This window comes from Cyprinodon variegatus, unplaced genomic scaffold, assembly GCF_000732505.1.
Source record: "Cyprinodon variegatus isolate N-32 unplaced genomic scaffold, C_variegatus-1.0 Scaffold116, whole genome shotgun sequence".
Taxonomy (NCBI): domain Eukaryota; kingdom Metazoa; phylum Chordata; class Actinopteri; order Cyprinodontiformes; family Cyprinodontidae; genus Cyprinodon; species Cyprinodon variegatus.
Window position 1 is genome coordinate 807,225 of NW_015150569.1, and position 19,398 is coordinate 826,622.

Consider the following 19,398-nt stretch of genomic DNA (forward strand, 5'->3'; position numbering starts at 1 on the left):
AATAAATAAATAAAAAAAAGAAAGTAGAACAGGAAAGGAAAAACAGGAAAAAAGGAGAAAAGATGAAAGAAAGAGGAGATAAGAGGGAGATGATGATGAAACATCTTCAGTCTGCTTTATCACCTGCAAAGAGATGTAAAAAGAACAGCACAACCAAAGGATATAGTATAAGAGATACAATAAAGTAACACCTCCATACTATCGCTGAAGTATAAGTAGTATTATTTAATCTGACATGTATTCTGTGGTAGCTGAAGATCAGAATAGGGGCTCTCTGTATGGAAGTAAATCTCTAAGTACCTGGAACCAAGCCCCTGCATTTGTTTGTTGTTAGTTGATTTTTTATTTTATTTTTTTTATAAATTGCATAATAATAGGTCAGTCAAAGTTTCCTTAAAGAAGACTTTTTATGAAATTAAACCAAGTGAAACTAAAACTTTTCCACTTGAGGATAGAGCATATCGACAGACAAACATCTTTTTTTATCTTAAATACAAAATGTTTGTATATATATTTTTTGCAATCTTAATGTAGTTACTGCTCGAAGTAGGGTACTCTGTCAGCTGAAGGCATGTTTTAGAGTCTCTATCATCCAGTTAACGAGTAAGTGATTGCTAAATTTGTTGCTGATTATTTCAAAGATTGATTAATCACAATTAATCCGATTAATTGTTTTAGCCCTTCTCCATACTATCAAAAATAACAAAATAAAGACCACTATAGCCTAAAAATAATCTTTAAAAATATTAATTAAAACAAAGTTTTCCAATTATTAAATAGAAATGAAGTGACAGCTCAGTGACATTATGTAAAGAATTTTAAACAATGACCTTGACAGGCTGCCACTGTGTTTGATGTTCCAAGTCATCCATTGGTCTTGGCTTTTTTTTTTTTTTTTTTTTTTTTTTTTTTTTGGTAATTTAAAACATTTTCACACTAACAGAGAAGCTCATTTCTCTTCTCACTCATCCTTCTCCATATAGGCCTCATATCTGCAATGTGTGCACTGGCATTGCTAATTGTGACCACATTTGGGTTGTGAAAAAACATTAAAAGTCAAGTAGTAAGTGCAATTATTTGCTGCTTTAGTATAGAGTGAATTCATCCATCCATCTTCTTTCAAACAACCATTCAATTCAGTTTATTTCTATAGCGCCAATTCAAAACACATGTCATCTCAAGGCACTTTACAATTCACCAGATCATACAGATTCAGAATCAAACCCAGAACCTTCTAGCTGCAAGGCAGCAGTGCTACCCATAATTGTATTCAGTTATTTTTGCATGCAAAAAACACATTTTTTTAAATAGAAATTTGAAGAAAAATAGATGCAATCCAGACATGGAATGTTTAAATGTCTTCCTATTTAAAAAAAAAAAAAAAAAAAAAAAAAAAAGGTTTTTGAGTGTAACTTCTGTTTTCTTTGATTTTATTTAAAAAAAATAAGAAACATTTCTTATTTGGTTTTATTTATTTTTTGTGGATTTTATATTTTCAAACTTTCTTTGGGGGCCTGCCTGCCCTATTAGTGAAGAGGATGTGATCTGTAAAATGCAATTTGAAAAGAGAAATAAAACGATTGTTTATCTGAAATTATAAAATATGAGAAAAAAAAGAAGAGTAACTTTAAAAACCATATTTTCATAAATACATTTCACCTCTGGATATCATTTTCTTCAAATTTGCATTTACAAAAACAATTTATATGCTATCTTTCCAAATTTACACATAAATATAATTAACTTGTTTGTGAAGAATAAGTCTGGAGTCACCTAGTCATGAAAATAATAACAGTTTATATAAACCTCCTGCTTGGCTGTAAATCAGTGTTTACTCTGTAGTGCCTCCATCTTTTCTGAATTTGCCTGTTTGCTCTGACTGTAATCGGTTTTTAAAGATGAATAGATATCTTTTTTTTTTTCCTGCATTCAATTTCTTCAGCTAATGGAGTTATGAGTGGATACAGCCTGCTCTTTGTCAGGAAAGTGGTCCATTGAGCTGCCAGGGGAAATAAGGATAAAGCTTCATAAAATGTCAATTCTAATATTCAGAGAGTATTTAGCTCCAATTCAGAATATTGATTCTTTTTTTGTAACTGAACAAAAGGAAAGTTGACATATAAGAATAACATATTTAGATTTAAAAAGTATGTTTTTATTCTTTTATTTATTAATTCTTTTTTACATTTGACACACAGGAGCTCGATTAGAGGACCGGCTGTACGAGCATCTGGAATGGAACGCCCCAACTCGACCCCGTGCACACGAGGTACTGGGAGAGCAAATGACCCAGGCTGGACTGGAGATTGGATCAAACACCCCCTATGGTAAGTCTGCTTGTGCATCTGTTTCTACTATTTTGCAACAACCCCTGCCACATAAACAGAGTCACAAATACACTAAAAAAATGAACATGAACAGACAATCAGCCCATTTCTGGACTGGCACTCGCTGCACTTTATGTTCACTCTACATACTTAATTTCTATGTATATATAAATTTTTTTCTACAAGTGTTTTTCATTTTTTGCTGCAAATTGTGTGGCATTTCCAAAAGTTCATTATGGGTTTATAATAACAATAAAAATTCTTAAAATAATATAGAGTTGAGACGGACTTTAATTCAATGTCAGGATTCTTTCTTATTTGGTCCGTCCTCAGGATCTACCAGACTACGTACAAGGACATCTGTTGCTAAGAGCCTTCTGTAGGTAACCTCATACATTTTACTCTCAGATTTAGTTTTGGCTAAGTTCTGAAACTTAAATGAACTTCTGCAGAAGTCTTTGGATTCAGACATGCTTTGACTCACTGTGATGCTTAATCACCTTCACATTTGTAGCTAAATGGAGTTTATAATAGTTGGTAATTTAATCAATCTTGTCATAAAGTCTAACGTCCTCTGAAGTGGAAAAACAACAAATAGAAAAGCATGATGTCGCCACCACCATGTTACATTCTGGTAAGCTGTTGTTTTAATTATGCTTTTCTGATAGGTTTTGTCTTCAGCATTGATTTCATCTGACCTGAACACATTCTTCCACAGGGTTTAGGAATTTTCACTCATTTCTATTTGGTGAAATCTGGTACTAACAGGGTGATCTTTGGTTCCATCAGTGTTGCTGTCAGGCTCTGAGCTCCCCTCTCACCAATTTACATTTTATCTTTTATCAGTCAGGGAAAATATGTTGTTTGATTCACATCCCTGTTTGCCATATTTTCTGCATTTATTCATGCATGCAGGGGACTTTATTAAATATTGTTTTCCTGACTGAATTTTTTTACTGATAGATCCTTTTAACCTTCTTTTGTCCTGTCTGCAACCTAAGGTTCAATGGCATCCAAATGTGGGGACCGTCCCATGAGGATAGTTGAACCATTCACAGGTTAACAAGATGTCTTATGATTGATGTCAGGTGAAATCCAGAAGACTGAAAATGGAAATGAGTTAAACATTTCTGCTCATACAACCAGTTACTGCTGCCTTTTTTTTCTGTTATGTTTCTTCCTTTACAAGATGTTCACACTTTCTATTTCAACAATGCAGGTGATGCAGTTAAGTCCACAATTATTAACACTTCTGGCAGATTGACATGTTTCTGCTGTCTGGAAGCATTATTAACGTTTCCTTGAGCTCCATGTTGGCGTCCCATCAAGAATCTGAGAGAATTGCCAAAGATAAATAATTGAAATTCCAGTTAAAACATGCAAGAAGCTGTTCAGAATACATTAAGGTTTCAATAACTATTGTAATCAATTTGACACATTTTAAATAAATGGTAAATATAATTAGGTTGGAAATCATGTTATTTTATCTTCTGCAGGATTTCTGTCTCATTTCATTACAGAATAATTGGTGTTAATTTAAATAACCTCATAGTGCTATGTATAGGGGCGTTACTGTGTTATTAAAGGTTGCACAAATGATTTATCTGTGTCTCAGGTTTGCATCACATAAAACTGGTGTTTGAAAAGGGTTGGAAAGACTTTCATGTACCCACCTTATGTTTGCATACAGGAACAGCTCTGCTGAGGTGCGGAGAGACCCAGAAGCAGCTGGGAGAAGCTGAGAGGAAGTTTGCAGAATGCACCAATATTCACTTTCTCACACCTCTGAAGAGTTTCACAGAGGGGGAATACAAAGTCATCCAGGTGAATTACACCGCCCTGACACATACACGCCCTCTGTCCGGTTGTTTAGGTTCTGAATCACTGTCATTGTAAACGCTTTAACAGAGTGAGCGGAAGATGCTGCTTAACAAGCGTTTGGATTTGGATATTGCCAAGACCAGACTGAGGAAAGCTCACGAAGCCGACAGAGAGGCCCGAGTGAGTGGCGGCTTTGCTTATGATACAAAAAAAGAAGGAACCATTTTTTTGTAACATTCCCATTTCCATTCTGTCTCTGCTATCTTTGTTTTCTTATTTTATTTAGAACATGAATTCAAACCCACTGGATGAGGACTACCTGTCTCATGTCTCCTACATGTTCAACTTCCTGCATGTTAAATGGCTGAAGGTCAGATGTTTGTTGTAGAAAAATAAAACAAATGAAACTACAGTTTGGCCTTTGAAATAATAATTGTTCTGCTTTCTCCAAACAGATATGGGCCCAGGAAATCTCTCAGGTACAAACATCTATAAACACTGGCAGGTCTGACAGATTAGGTAATAAACTTTAAGTTGCATAATCAATTAAACAATCCAAAACCAAAGAGTCAACTTAGAACCCTTAAATCTTAGTGTGTTTATCTCTATTTTTTGTTTTAAACATGATTATAACTGTAGAGGTGCTGCAGTGTCCTACAGCTCAGGTTGAACAGTCAGCAGATAGGTTGTGCATTTTACGATGAATTATCTTTGCTTAGATGAGAGAGAAAAAAAAAACTATTTTGTTCTATATGCAAAATGCAGATCAGCAGTGAAACAGGGTGATGGCAGCATCATGCTGTGTAGATAATTTTCTTCAACAGGGGCAGGGGAGATAGGTTAGAGTAAATACAGCTGAAATATTTTCAATATCCAACAAGGGTTTAAATTCAAATTTAATCAGGTCTTAAAATGGTCCAGTCAAAGTCAGGCATAGATGAAAAGTAGAAGCTTTGGCAAGGTTAGAAATTCCAGTAAAATATAAAGTATTTATTTGTAGGGTTGAATACTAATGTATGCCAATGTTTTTCAAACTTTATTAAAAAAAGGTTTAAACTCATGCTTTAACTTCAATACATTGTTTTATCTTAACTTTCATATGAAATAAAAAATAAAGAATTAAAGTTGAAGTTTGTTGTTATATGTTGACAAACATGAAACTCTGGGTCTGACTTCTTTTGCAGAAAGATTAGAAATTGTATGATTTTCATCAAATGAGTGAAAAGAAGCTGATTTGTAGAAATAAAAAAATACTGAAAGAACAGCTGCAACACAGTACTCTTCTAGATGTTGTCATAGAGATGAAGTGAGCTGGACGGGCACGGTGCCCACCAATGATTTGCGTTTGTGTGAGCAGGCTGAGATGGAGCTGAGAATCTGTCAGAGTCTTTTCGATCGGCAGTCAGAAATCATGAGTCGGAGCCTGGCAGGAATCGGCAACACGCACGTATGTTAGCCAGAGTTCCTGCAGACACAGCATAAATGGGAATGTGTTTCTCTTACTGGAGTATCAGATGTTGTGTTGATGTTTTTCCTCAGACAAACCACATGCGGAGCTTGACTGACTTTGTAGACGGTCAGGCAGCTTTTTTTGCTCAGTGCAACCAACATGCTCAGGAGCTTCAAAGCCAGCTCGCCAGGTTAGCAAAATACCATTACTAATAACAGTTTTATCATGCAATATTAATGATGACTGTTGTATTTAAATAATAATAGGAGTAAAAAATGTACACTTCTTTATTATATTTAGAAACCTGGGACTTGAAATAGAAACTCCATTGCATCTTGTTTACATTTCGGGTCAGCTGCAGTAGTGTGGTAAAGTTTTAGACGACTTTTAACTTCTTTAGACTTTATTTCTGGCAGGCCAAAAATCTCTCCAAGCTTATAAAATAGACTTAGAGACTTAGACTTGACTTTATTAATCCCTTGGGATTACTCCCTTTGGGAAATTGTATTTCCAGTAGCAGGAAAAATTGCACATACAAGAAAATAGAGGATGTTTAGACACAGTATATACAATAGAAAAATAAAATCAATTAAATAAGGTGTAGGAAGATGTATTGGGGGATGAGGATAGACAAATAAATACAGAGGGCTATAGCAAAAACAATGACTTAAATTAACAGTTATGTAAAATGAAGATTTTATTTATTTAATTTCTAAAGGTTCTCAGGTTTTCACAGAAACTTACTTGTAGGTAGTTTTCCTTGACTTAGAGCCTTAAGAAATATTCCTCATCAAAATGTTAAGGTTGTAAAGCTAAAACTGCTACACATTTTAGGCTGCATGAGATTTTAGGAAAAAAAACATTTTTATTACACAATTGCTGCTAAAACTGAACATATAAAGAACATGTATTAATCCCAGAAAATATAAATCAATAAAAACTATTTCTTAAGGCCTCACATAGAAAACAATGATATTATTGTGGTGTAATTAATATTTTATTATAATTCAGATTTCTCCCCTTTAACTTTCAGGATTCCAGCTGTCTTTTGCTCCAATAACTGGCAGTCAGCAGTTTGTAACGAGCTTAACGGCCTGTCGACAGGCAGCCGCGTAGCTGCTGAGTCTGTTGGGTTGGACCAGATCACTCTAGTTCCTACAGCAGCTCGCCAGCTACCAGACTTTGACCAGGAATCATGGACTGTAACTGCTTCTCCTAAAACTGAAACTGTTTCCTCCTCAACTGTTCTTTCACCTGATCAAACAAACAGCAATAATAACAACAACACCTTCTGCTCTACCAGCCAATCAAGAGGTCAGCAATCAGCGGATAAAAGTCAGCCATTTACAGACCAACCAGAGGAGGTTTCATCAACGAATGATCTGGAATCCAACATTTTGCCTTCTTCCAGGGATTTTTCACAGTCTGCCACAGCCAAATTAACCAATGGTACTAGTTTGACAACATTAGCCCCAACACCCCCTTCCCCTCAATCCAGTGCAATCCCAAATGAGACCCAGACGGCAGATCCAGGAGCCTCTGAAGCTCCTGACATCACTACTTCCAATTATGAGTAGCCAGTCACTAATAGAGAAGGCATCTTTTCAGGGTTGTTGTGGTACTGACACTATCTGGAGCTGCAGCGGGTTTATTTCCAAGTAAACTTGAAAGATACAGTTTACAGTAACTTGTCAGACGTGGGATTATAACAATTATAAAAGCATTTATTCAGAGGGCTCATATACAGAAGCGTATTGCATTCACCTAGAAAAAGAAGAAATCGGTCTCTTATAAATTAATGATGCTGCTGTGATTTCATGTTATTGTTGGCTTTGCAGATTTCTAAGCAAAAGATGCTTTTCCGTCAGAGAAGCTTCAACATGTCCCGTTTGAGTTTAATTCCTTTTTGCTTCCTTTAAGAACTGGGACACTGGGAAATTCTCGTCTCTTAGTTATGTAGATGTGATCACTATTAGTTTATTGACTTTGCTACTCATGATATGCTTGCTTTCTTCTTTTCTCCAGTTTGTTGTTAGTTCAGAATAACAGCGCTTTTACATTTTTTTTTTTAAAGAAAATTATCTCATTAATTCCAAAACTTTTAACTTATATATGTATTCGACTCATTAATTCCGTTAATTCAGAAAAACAGATCAACTTTTTTTAGGTGAATGCAATACCTTTCTGTATTTATTTCAGCATTTTTTTTTTTTTTTTACAACTGCTTTTCTTTTTCGTTTTGTTTTGGCTTGAGAAGCAACATATGTATTTTATTTCCATGTAATATAAAGCTACACAAAGCAGCTGAGTTTAACCGAAGTAATGATGTTTCAAAGGGAACAAATAGTCAATAGGGAGGACATCGGTCCATGTTAGCTAGCTATGAAGAGGAAGGCAGGCGACAGTCTGCAGAAATTTTGCCTTAGAGCAGTAACTTTATGTCAGCTGGCCGCCCTCTTTCTCAGGGAGGTACAATATACTTCACAATTAACCAATTCTTCCTGTAATTTACCACAGGGATGAATTGTCATTGGTCTTATACCTGTGGGTTTAGTTTTCTTCCATCAAGTTTGGTTATAAGAAGTCACCCCCAGAGCCTAGTTCTATAGATGGAGGTTCCAAAGGAAGTGAGAATGCTGTTATGGAGTCTGCCATTTATTTGGCTCTGATGCTAAGAACATCTGAAGTTGCTGTTTTAGCTAATTATCATGAATAGGGAATGTTTGGAGATAAATTTTAGGAAGGTCCTTTAATAAGAAATGGAAAGTTGGCAAATGTTTCATACTTGCATCAAAAGTAAAATCAAATGTAATTTTCTTTTATTATGTTTGCTCTCAAATATCTGCAGCCGCCTACATGATCCAGCTGCTGACTCTGCAAGAGTTGTTAAAAACCTGAGCATAGCCTGAGTTGGATCTTCCACCATCAGCCCATGGTTGCTTCTCTCATTATGCCCAGACTCCTATTGTTTCATAGTGCTAGGGCAAAAGAGCACCTCGGTTTCATTAAGCCCAATGAGCCCATTTCTACAATGCTAATCTTGACAAATATCCAATATCTGACATTATTTTACATGTTACAGCCAGAGATTCTATATTTTATTTTGATGTGATGGACTAACTAAAACTCAGATGATCTTTGGAAAGATTTTGTCTCTAATGTTGTCAATCAGGGTGTCACTTAAATAGATCCCATCAGGAAGCATGAAGTAGGCTTGCAAATATCAAAAAGCAACACATCATGCCCTGATTTAAAGAAAAATTAAACGAACTGTAAAATAAGTGAATCTATAAAGAACCAAAGAGATATTTTTAAGGAGTGAGATCCTTTATACACTAATAGAGAAAACATTTGCCATTTTCTTCTAATATGGCTCCATTTAAATAGTTCAGCAATGAAGGGGTTTGGGTTGTCTCACAGTGGGGTTTACGGTAAGTCTAATTTCTTTCCCCAAATAAATTTATCATAATTTTTGCTGGCTCTGGCAATCCTTTCAATAATTTTCTTTTTTTATATTAAATTTGACCCTCTGAAAAAAAATTGCAAAAAAACAAAAACCTCTATGACTGTTTTTTCCCTTTCAGGTGGCTCAAAGGACTCCTTTTGTATCCTTAAGGTGTTTTTTCTCTGATCTGCTTTGACAGAAAATAGCAAATATGGTCGTCATTGATTAATATGTAACCCTCTCTCATATTTTGACTTTTTTTGGTCTAAAATATATTTGTTTTTTTAACTTTGATTTAGTGCCAGGATAAATGCATTTAGGTGTAGCCTAGCCATGTATGATTGGTGTTTTTAAAAAAAGGGAAAGCTGAGTTGATATAGAGATGTATCCCAGGCATTGTGCCAAATGTAACTTTGTGTACGTGTGTTAAAGTTCTTGTATGTCAGAGTTTTCCAGCGCTGTGACACCTTTAAAAGAGCTGCCTAAAGATGTATGTCACTTTTTCTGTTGTTGACTCATGTTTCTTTAAGCTGAGGTCATTTTCCATATGAAACTGCCTCCTGTGTTTACGTTTATCCGTCTTGTTGAGCCACAAGAGGTGAAAATAGACTCGCCTGACTTGGACCTTTGTGCTTCTTTATACACAGGCTCGATTTTTCTGTATTATTGTTGCCCAATCATGGCTTTACAACCCGCTTAACCCCCACCCACCCCCATGATGAATGAAAAATGGGTTTTCATATCCAGATGTTGATTTTCTTCTTCTGCCTCCTTGTGATTTCAGGCCAAATTTGGGACCTTAAATGGGAACACACTCTGCTTTCTCCGGCTTGAAAAAAAAACCTTTGTCACAGTGAATAAACATATTTAGAGCTTGGTAGTAAAAGTACTTATCTTCCACCTCCTGCTGGTTTGAAACATAATTTATGTGCTTTGTTGAGCTGATGTCAGCACCAGTTTAAAGATGAAGAAACAAAACCTGCAGTGATGTCATACCAGACCAAGTTCTGAGGTTCTTCACAGCCGAGGTTGTTTCTGGAAAGTGCTTGTTAAAAAACAGTTGCACTGCTTTGGTTCACATAGCACTCTAATGAGGTCTGTTTAAGCACGACACACGATGGCATTAACATATACAACCATGGAAGCAGAATCCAAAAAAAACTAGTTTGGTCATCCTGCTGATGACTCCTTTAATTTCCAAACAAATTGACTTGATCAGACAGAATGTGTGGCAACAATCTGTCATGGCCTGTTGTTGACGCTTATATCACACCAGTGAATAAGCTTTTAGAGGCCCAAATATCCAGCATCTGCTCAGATTCACAAGGAAATATTTCAGCCTCTCTTGGTCTCAAATGAGTCACTAAACAAGAATAGAAGCTCTTCAATCTGTCCATGGTATATTTCCGCTAACCTGAAACAAGTTCCTTTCACACTTCCAACTTCTTTTCATGCCTCCATAATCAGAATGTCATCCTTTCCATCAGCAGATAACAGAGCCGGTGTTTGCTGTGGTCTAGTTCAGCGTCATTCAGGGAGGAGAAAATACTAAAAAGATGACATGTTTTCCTCATCTAGGTCAGCAGATCAGATGGAGGAAATAGTTTGAATACTGATATTTCCTTTTTATTCTAGTATATTTTTTCAAGTGAAGTTTCTAAGTTGACCTGATTTTTGTTATGTTAAATAAACGTATAAAAAGTAAAATGCTAAAAATGCCAAATGTCCAAGTTTTGACATTGTTTTAATGTTACAACCACAGATTGTGTATTTTATTAGGATTTTATGTGATGGACCAGCAAAAAGTTGCAAAAATTATAAAGTAAAAGTGATAGAAAATGCTTGATTTTAGAAATCTAAAAACTAATTTGCTGGTGTGTCCACACTCCCTGATTCAGAACATAGTAAAGATTCTATTTGCTACTTTTCAGCGTCTTACATATTTATATTCATTAATCTCCTTATCAACTCTGACCAGCTGCCCTAACCTCCCTGAGTGTAAAACATCTCTATGGCATTATTCTGCCACCACCGTGTTTTATAACCGGGGTGATCTGTCCATGGATGTTCGTAAGGTTAAGTTCCCTTGACACTGAAAAAGTTTCATTGTCCTTCTTCCACACAATTATTCTGTCCTCTTAATGCTTTTTACAACCTATTTTTGCATGTCTGTTAAAAAAAAAAAACATGGTCTGCAAAGAATTTGGTTGCACTGGGTTCTATTTAGGAGTTAAGCAGTAAAGAGGTTGAATAAAAAAAGACCCAGCACACTTTTCAGGTTTTTATTTGTCACTATGTTTTTAAAAAAAAACATTCTTCCAATTTTCTCTAATTCAAAATTATGCATTTCTCTGTGTTGATCTACCACAATAAAAGTATAAAAACCTTCTGTTAGCCAATGAAGGTTTAAATATCCTATATTGCTTCAAAGTAGAACTGTAAATTTCATCTTGGAACAGTTTCAAAGGAAAACCAAATACATTTCTTTAGCAAATGGAGAACACATGCAGTCCTATCAAGAAGCAGTCGAACACTAGATTGTTGTTACTCCTAATATGAGCTTTTTTTCTGAATATATCAATGTTAGCTGTGGTTTCAGACATCTGCTCATGTATTTATTATTTTTTCCTTTCTTAGCCATTAAACATAGGTTCCAGATTAATGTAAGGTTATTTCTTTGTAAATTAAAATGAACCCTCATGAACAAGCGTGTGTAAATATTCAAAAGTAGGTAATCTGTTTTCTCTGTGTCCAAAAATTATTCATCTTAGTACGGAGTAAGAAATTTTAACTGCATTTGAGTGTCAAACTTCCTTACCTCCCAATAACAACCTCAATATATCATTTTTTTGTAAAGTGCTTGAAGCCTGATTAAAGACAATTATAAGTTAAAAAGAAAACACTCTTCTACTTGAAATTTTTTGCATTTTTCTTTTACCAAGCAATTCCAATATTTCCAATCAGTTTCTATAAGAGAAAATATGTTCCACACAATATTTTTGTACTATGATGCAATAAAGACCCCAGTGCCTTCAGTACTCTTATAAAGCGCTAATACACAACCTATTGTTAAGACTTCACAAAAGAAGAGAAAACAGTAACATAGCTCGAGTTTGATTCTAGTTATCTGCACTGCAAAAAAAATTAAATCTAAATACCGTAATTATTTTTTTTTTCCGAAAAAAAAATGCATTTGTTCTTAAATTAAGTAGGAAAGTAAGAAACTTTGCCAATGGAACAAGACAATTTACATTTATAATAAGAAAAAACAATTGCATTGTCTTATTTCAAGTGTATATTATCTAATTATCTTATTTTAAGGGAAGAAATACCCATTCCATTGGCAAATCATCTTATTTACCTACTTAATCTAAGTGGAAATACATTTACAGTAATATAAGAAATTTTTACTTATTTCTAGATCGTTTTTGCAGTGTAACAAAGCAGTAAAGCTCAGGTTATTTCAATTAGTGAAAAAAGAAACTGTTTTAGAAACACTACAGATTGCATGGAGTCACTGACTTGCAGCAATTACTCCTGGATGAGTTTATAGCAACCGTGGACTCTGGCCAACATTGAGTCAGTAATTGGAAGACATACTGGACGAGATTGATGTTGCAAAAACTGGATAAGCTTTCCAAATAATCAGAAATGGCGGTTAGAAACTTGTCATGGGGGATCTCAACACGCCAAGAGCAATACTAATGAAGCTGTTCCAACAATGATTGGGCTCTTTGAGTTCCAGCATTCTCCTATGGTGTATATAAAGAGTAAGGAGTAGAATCAAAAGACAGAAGTCCTTCCCTTAGTGATATGAGCATCATTTTAGATTTGTTTCTCTTCAGATGTATCTGGGGTTTTTTTTTTAAACGGTAGAAATTAAGAATTTATGCAAATAGCATTAAGCTTTGGCCGAAAGCCAAAGCTAAACATTGTATGTGTTATATTTTTCAGCATCAGAGTGAGCCAAACATGTACCAGTTTTGGGAGGAGAAGATATGTTTTCTACCTTGCTAGAGCCAAGAATTTAACAGAATAAAACAGAAAGCTGAAGAGGCCTTTATAACAGGAATGTCATAATCTGGTTTGGAGAACGTCTGGAAGGATAAGTGAGAGAATATTGTCAAGTCAAAATGAAAATGCTGATAAATTTCTGTCAAAAAAAGCTTAGTACTAAAGCCTAAAAATCTTCAACAAAATCTCTTTTTAACATTATGCAAACTTCTTTGGATATTTATCTTTTGCTTCCTACCAATTTCATTGTTATTTATGCAAATTATAAGTGTAATATTTTAAAAAGCACAACTGGTGTGATTATCTTTTATATTAGACAGTCAAGAGCAGAGCTGAGTTAAGCAAGACTGTATGGAAAAAAAATCTTTGTATAAAGCTTTGCATAGAGCATCAATTATCCTTAAGTATTAACTATATATTTAATTAAATTTGTTTTTTTAAACATTGATTCCAGTTTGAGGGAAAATTAATAAAATGACCACACTATTTAAAGAATATATTGATCTCACAATGGAGAAATGAAGTCTCTGCATTTAACCCATCCTCTTTAGGGAGCAGTGAGCTGCCACTGTGCGGGGCACGGGGAGCAATCAGGGGTTAAGGGTCTTTGTTCAGAGAGCCAGAGTGGCAGTCTGATACAGAGGTATATGTTAATGGTTTGTCCCAATCCGCCATGTCTCTCTTTGCTTTGTTTGAGTTGTCATTGTTCTTCATAATCATTGAGTCAAGAGCTGAGTCATTTCAATAAATGTAGACCTCACATACTCCACCTTTCATCAGTAGACTGTTTTATTTATGTATTTATTCTTTATTGTTTCTGTCCCTCCCCATCCTACACACTCTGGACAAACGGGGAAACACCCAAAAATACCACATAGTAACTGGCTTGTGCTGGCTCTGTTTGTCACATTAGTATTTGGTTCGTTCACCAGTGAGGTCCTGGTGATGTTTTACATCTGCTTCTAACAGCTAATGTGAGTTCTGCCTGACAACTCCCACTGTCCTACTTTCTCTCCTATAATTTTTGCCAGTAAAATGCAGAGATTCACATCCCCCGGTCTGACTTGCTGTGTTATATTTTTCTTTTTTAACCTTATTTTTTTAAGATGCCTTCATTTGCAACTAACCATTTGGAAATGCTTCCAGCTGAATGGTAGGCACAGAACGTAGGTGAAATAATATGTTGGCCTTGTGGAAAAATAATTTAATAGAAAGTTGAAGGCAGTTCATGTGGACACTTTTGGAATATTTTTTGCTATGACCTTTTCGATTTTATTAAATAAAGCAGAACATCTGTGGAAATCAAGTTAAAGACAATGATTCTCCAATGGATTTCGATCTGGACTTTGACTAGACAATTCTAATACATTAATCTGTTTGACCAGAACCATTTCCTTGTAGTTCCCAGTGTTTGTGTAAGACAGGGGTCATCAATGTGATTCCCATGGGCTCCAAGGGGCCCTTAGGGGCCTCATGGGATGCCTACAGCATCTTCTGAAAACAGCCAAATTTACCAGTGGGCTAAGATGGAAATTTTTATTTTATTCTGTTGCTCTTCTTTTTAAATCATTTATAGAGCATTTCATTATTTTATTCACAGAGAGTATTCAAGCATTTATAGAAATTTCAAAATAACAATGCAATAATGACAAGTAGGAATTAAAAGTAACAATAAAAATATGTTTATTATGCATGAAGTTAAGGTGAACGCTTATCCCTTCCTGTTTCCCTCCTTCCTTCCATCCTTCCTCAAGTTCTTCCTTCTCTCTGTCCTTCCTTCCTTCCTTCCATCCATTCTTCCTCAATTCCTTCCTCCATTCCTTCCTTCCATCCTTAATTCCTCCAGTCCTGCAAATTCTCTCTTCCTTCCTTCCTTTTTTCCTCCATTCATTCCTTCCTCCATCCCTCCTTCATTCTTTTCATTCTTCCCCCCTCCCCTCTTCCTTCTTTCCTTCCCTCCCTACATCCTTTCTTCTTTTCTTTCTTCATTCCCTCCCTCCATCCTTCTATCCCTCCCTCCCAATGAAAATATGTTTATTATGTATGCAGTTTAGATGAATGCTGATCCCTTCAGATCAGAAGTTAGTATTGGTAGCCATGAAGTAGCTCTTGGCCTTAAAAAGGTTGGGACCCCTGGTGTAGGGCTTTTTTTAAGCTGGATTAGGAATCCCAAGGCTTTCCCTACCTCTGACAGATTTTCTTTCTTTATTCTGCAGTATTTACTCCATACAACTTCCCATAATCTGATTTGCTGTTTCGTCTGAAGAAAATAGTACCAACAATTCAATGCTGCTACCCATGTTTCCCTGTTCCCTGCTTATATCTTCAGGGTGATGTTCTTTACATGATAGATGAATGTTTGGTCTCATCTGACCATAACACCTTTGTCCACGTGCTGTTTCCCCTACATAGCTTACATAACACTGTAAATAAGACCTTTTATAGATCTCTGTGAACAAAAGCTTTCCTTTATGCCTTCCTGTATAAAGGCAGAGTTCCCACCTATAAGAACAAGCATATCTTTTTTTTTTCAGAGGTATCCTTTGATCTCTGCTTTGCTCAAAGCTTGATAAAATGTTGCTCTGTTCCTGATGGCCCTGATAGTTCACAAGCATTCTATAGCAAACTAAAATTAATTTACTTACATCTAGATGCTTTTTACTGATAAGATCTCCTCTAAAAGTGATTAAATGTAATTTGTTTTATATATGGCTATCGTAGTGAAGGGAGCTATACAGTATGTATATATATTTTTATAAAGAATCCTGGACAATGCATGTGCTGGTTGAAAATGTTGGTCACATTGTGCCTGACCTTTTGTACCTTTTCTTCCTCTCTCCTCTTTCTTTGCTGCTTCCTGCAGGTTCTCGCTCTTCCTCATATAAATCTGCCAGCATTTTCCCAGGTTCCTCCCTCTGCGACAGGTATACCCAGCCATCTAGACTATGACGATCGGACACACATGCTGACATGTGCAGCATTACAAGCCTGCAGAAAGAAATGATCAGCACATTTCCGCTTCTCATTCTGCTTCTGCAGCTAAAAAACCAAGCACCTGCTGAACCACAGCCCTGTGATGACAAGATCAAGGACAGCTGACCATTCTTTTGGTCAACTAAGCTGAACATAAAGGAAGCCAAAAATAAAGTTTTAACACGTAGCTTAGCAACAATTTTTTATTCAAAGTTAGTGAAACAAAGTTTTTAAAAACCTGAGATAACCATGACGACAGAGAGCAGCAAGATTCTATTTTTGGAGCAAGTGATTTATTAAAAGAAATGATGAAAAATAAACTGGACAAGAAAATGATATTTTCATGAAATAAAAAAATGAAATCAATTGAAAAGTGTTTGTGGCTTGGATATTGCTCAAGCTTCGATGCTACTGCTGCTTTATGTTCAACACTGTATGAATTGATCCGGCTCTTGTTCCTATCTAATCTGACATTAGAGAGAAAACAATACGTCCCAACAAAGAACCCCATGGAGTTCCTGGACAAAATGGGTTTTTTCTACTTCCTTCAGGGTAAATAAAAAAAACATTAAAAAATCATCATTTTAAAATCATGTTTTTTGAAGTAGAGAAGAACAATTGTTCAGTTTGGTATATAGACAATTTCCTTATTCATATCTTTTATAGCACCTGAACTGACAGTTTTTTTTCTTTCTTTTTTTATGGCTTAAAGTTCACAGTGGGCTTTAGGCTGCCTTGCAAGGCTTTAAACCTGGATTTGAATGGAGACAAAGCCATTGTCAAGCACATATCAAGGTGCTCATTTTGAGCATAGATCAATATTTATTTTTGATTCTGTTCATGGTGGAGAATCCTGCTTCACAGCAGCAGGTTGAGCCAAACATACTCAACATGTGCAGGGTCATCTTTGAGCACACTTTTCTGTCACCAGTTCACCACAGTTCTTCCAGCAGTCCACGCTCTGCTTTTTTTTTTCTCATCGTCTTCTCCTTCTTTCCCATCGCCCGGCTTGCCACAGGTTTGTCTGCTGTGTCTAAAAACAGCTAGCAGCAGCAACCCAGACTGACAGCTCATTGGCTCATTTGTATCACGTGCAGCCTGGTCCCGGGTGCTCTGGAGGGCTTTACCATACAAACAGGACAAGCAGACACTGCCATCGGACAACATGCAATAATTTATAAATGTTTTAATCAGGTTGGGTCTGGATCCGGACCGTGGTCCGCTAATCTGTGACCTCTACTCTAGAGCATCAATATTAGTACAGAAAAGGCCAAAGTCTATCTGCTCAAAGCCAACATCACTCCTGAATATCCCCAAACTTAAATATTCTCTTCTGGCCCCTACATAAAGAGGCCAACATTATGTTAAAATAATGTTATTTGAATCTGGTTAAAAAATATGATGTGATCCCAGAGGGGCAAATGGTTTAAACAAGAAAACACATATTTTGCTAGAAAATATTGCCAGGCTCAACAGAAAATCCAGCCAATTTTAGCTAGATATCCAGCCAGATAAAAGAAAAAAAAAGTATTGGTATGGATGTAAATTAACAATTTATACTGATGTAAATCTATTAAAAGATATGCCAATTAAGGTAATAGGACCAGAGAACATGATAGAATTGAGCTCTCCTTTTAACTATGACAAGGAACGTAATTGTTTAATGGGAAAAACAACAAAATCTTAAGAATTAGGCAGAAATTAAAAGCATTTACACACATAACTGTCAGCAAGTCAAATAATTTATAGCTTTAGATTTATTTAGCCATTGGCAAAGTTTTCAGTTAGAAATGTATGAAAAAAAGCCGTGCCTCTAAAATGACACTTTTACTGAATTTTAGAGACAAACTAAAACCAACCCAGACAGTTTTACATACAGCAAAGCCAAATGCTGTCATACTCCTGATGGTTTGGATGAATAATTATATTCATCTGATGACATAGCTTGTTTCTGGTTGGAGGTTAGATGGGTATCTGTCAAAAAAAAGATAAAGTAATGGTACAAACAAATAGTTATTTGAGATGGGGGGGAGTAGGGGTCTGTTTATTTAGATTTTCTTAAAGTTGACATGAAGATGAATAATTCGCAATCAGAAGAGCTCTACTTTCTGTCAATGCTGATCATAATGTGATGAGGTCCAAATGTTTGATGTTTCCATCACCATCATCAGCTACAGATTTTCTATTAGATTTAGGTAGGAGTTTATGCTTAAGGATTTATTATTTATTATTACACTCCCAAAACTTATTATTTCTTGTCAGAAGAAATGAGTTGGTGAAATAAAAAAATATAGTTAATCTAAATCATGCAGGGGTATGAATATTTTTCTTTGAAATCCATACATAATTTTGTTAAGTTAAAAAAGTTTAAAACATTTCCTTTGCCTTTCTCCTCTACATTTGGTTCAGTTTTTCCCTGGTTACCTATTTGCCCCACCTCCATAATGGCTTCATGTCCTTGTCAGTGTGACTTTTAACAGTACCTCCATGGAAGCATTACTCAGCCCTTACTCTACACACACCCTCCTCAGTGTTCTGCCTCCCTTTTCCCTCTTGTAGAGTTTATAAGTCAGGCACTGCAAAGGTTGGCTCATTAAACAGAGCTTAACACAAAAAGACTGGTCTTCCTGAGAAAGAGAGCGGCTGGAGTGAATCTACTCAAATTATATATTCAAAAGATTATAAATATAAAACAGAAATCAAAGCTATATCATGTATGTGTTTAGGGGTGTGTTGTGTGTGCTCGCAGCTGCTATTTCATCTTTGCATGCAAATGAAAATGACTTTGATGACGGCTTTGCAGACGACTATGGCAATGAGATCTCTCTGGACCAGCAGGGTGAGTNTGCTATTTCATCTTTGCATGCAAATGAAAATGACTTTGATGACGGCTTTGCAGACGACTATGGCAATGAGATCTCTCTGGACCAGCAGGGTGAGTTTTGTTAATTAGTCCATTTGCTTATTTTTTTCTGTAATCTGTTTTAATGGCTGGCAACCAATGATGCTTACCAGCTGAGCATCTCAAAGGAGAATTCAGGATCAATAAGGCGAGGCTAATGAAAGAGCTAGGGATAGATTTCTTAGTTATAATGTTTACAAATAAAAAAAACATATTTAAACAACCTGTAAATTATGTTACCTATATTTTCTTATTTTTGCTGTAGGTACAACCTTACCAGCAAAGATATTGTTCTAACTTTCTCCTGGTAAAATGATAAACCTCAAATTACTAAACTTGGATTTACGAGTAATATTAAAGAGCTATAGTTATAGTTAGTTATAATAGGAAGCTGCCTTCTTTCTTTTGATTTGGAAAAAAAAAAAAAAAAAATATATATATATATATATATATATATATATATATA

The 19,398-nt window shown here is 35.6% G+C and overlaps 2 protein-coding genes across 2 annotated transcripts in view; both read left to right on the forward strand.

The window, feature by feature from the left end:
- Window positions 1–10,748, forward strand: part of LOC107085103 (endophilin-B1-like) — a 14,595-nt gene extending 3,847 nt beyond the window's left edge. Inside the window, exons 3-10 of the mRNA XM_015375260.1 lie at window positions 2,199–2,327; window positions 4,018–4,151; window positions 4,236–4,328; window positions 4,435–4,518; window positions 4,604–4,627; window positions 5,506–5,595; window positions 5,688–5,788; window positions 6,632–10,748. Coding sequence (XP_015230746.1) covers window positions 2,199–2,327; window positions 4,018–4,151; window positions 4,236–4,328; window positions 4,435–4,518; window positions 4,604–4,627; window positions 5,506–5,595; window positions 5,688–5,788; window positions 6,632–7,175 — 1,199 coding nt within the window. The 3' untranslated portion in view covers window positions 7,176–10,748. The remainder of the gene's footprint in view (window positions 1–2,198; window positions 2,328–4,017; window positions 4,152–4,235; window positions 4,329–4,434; window positions 4,519–4,603; window positions 4,628–5,505; window positions 5,596–5,687; window positions 5,789–6,631) is intronic.
- Window positions 10,749–16,539: 5,791 nt separating this feature from the next.
- Window positions 16,540–19,398, forward strand: part of LOC107085110 — a 5,385-nt gene continuing 2,526 nt past the window's right edge. Inside the window, exons 1-2 of the mRNA XM_015375267.1 lie at window positions 16,540–16,582; window positions 18,780–18,965. Of these exons, the coding sequence (XP_015230753.1) occupies window positions 16,540–16,582; window positions 18,780–18,965 (229 nt within the window). The remainder of the gene's footprint in view (window positions 16,583–18,779; window positions 18,966–19,398) is intronic.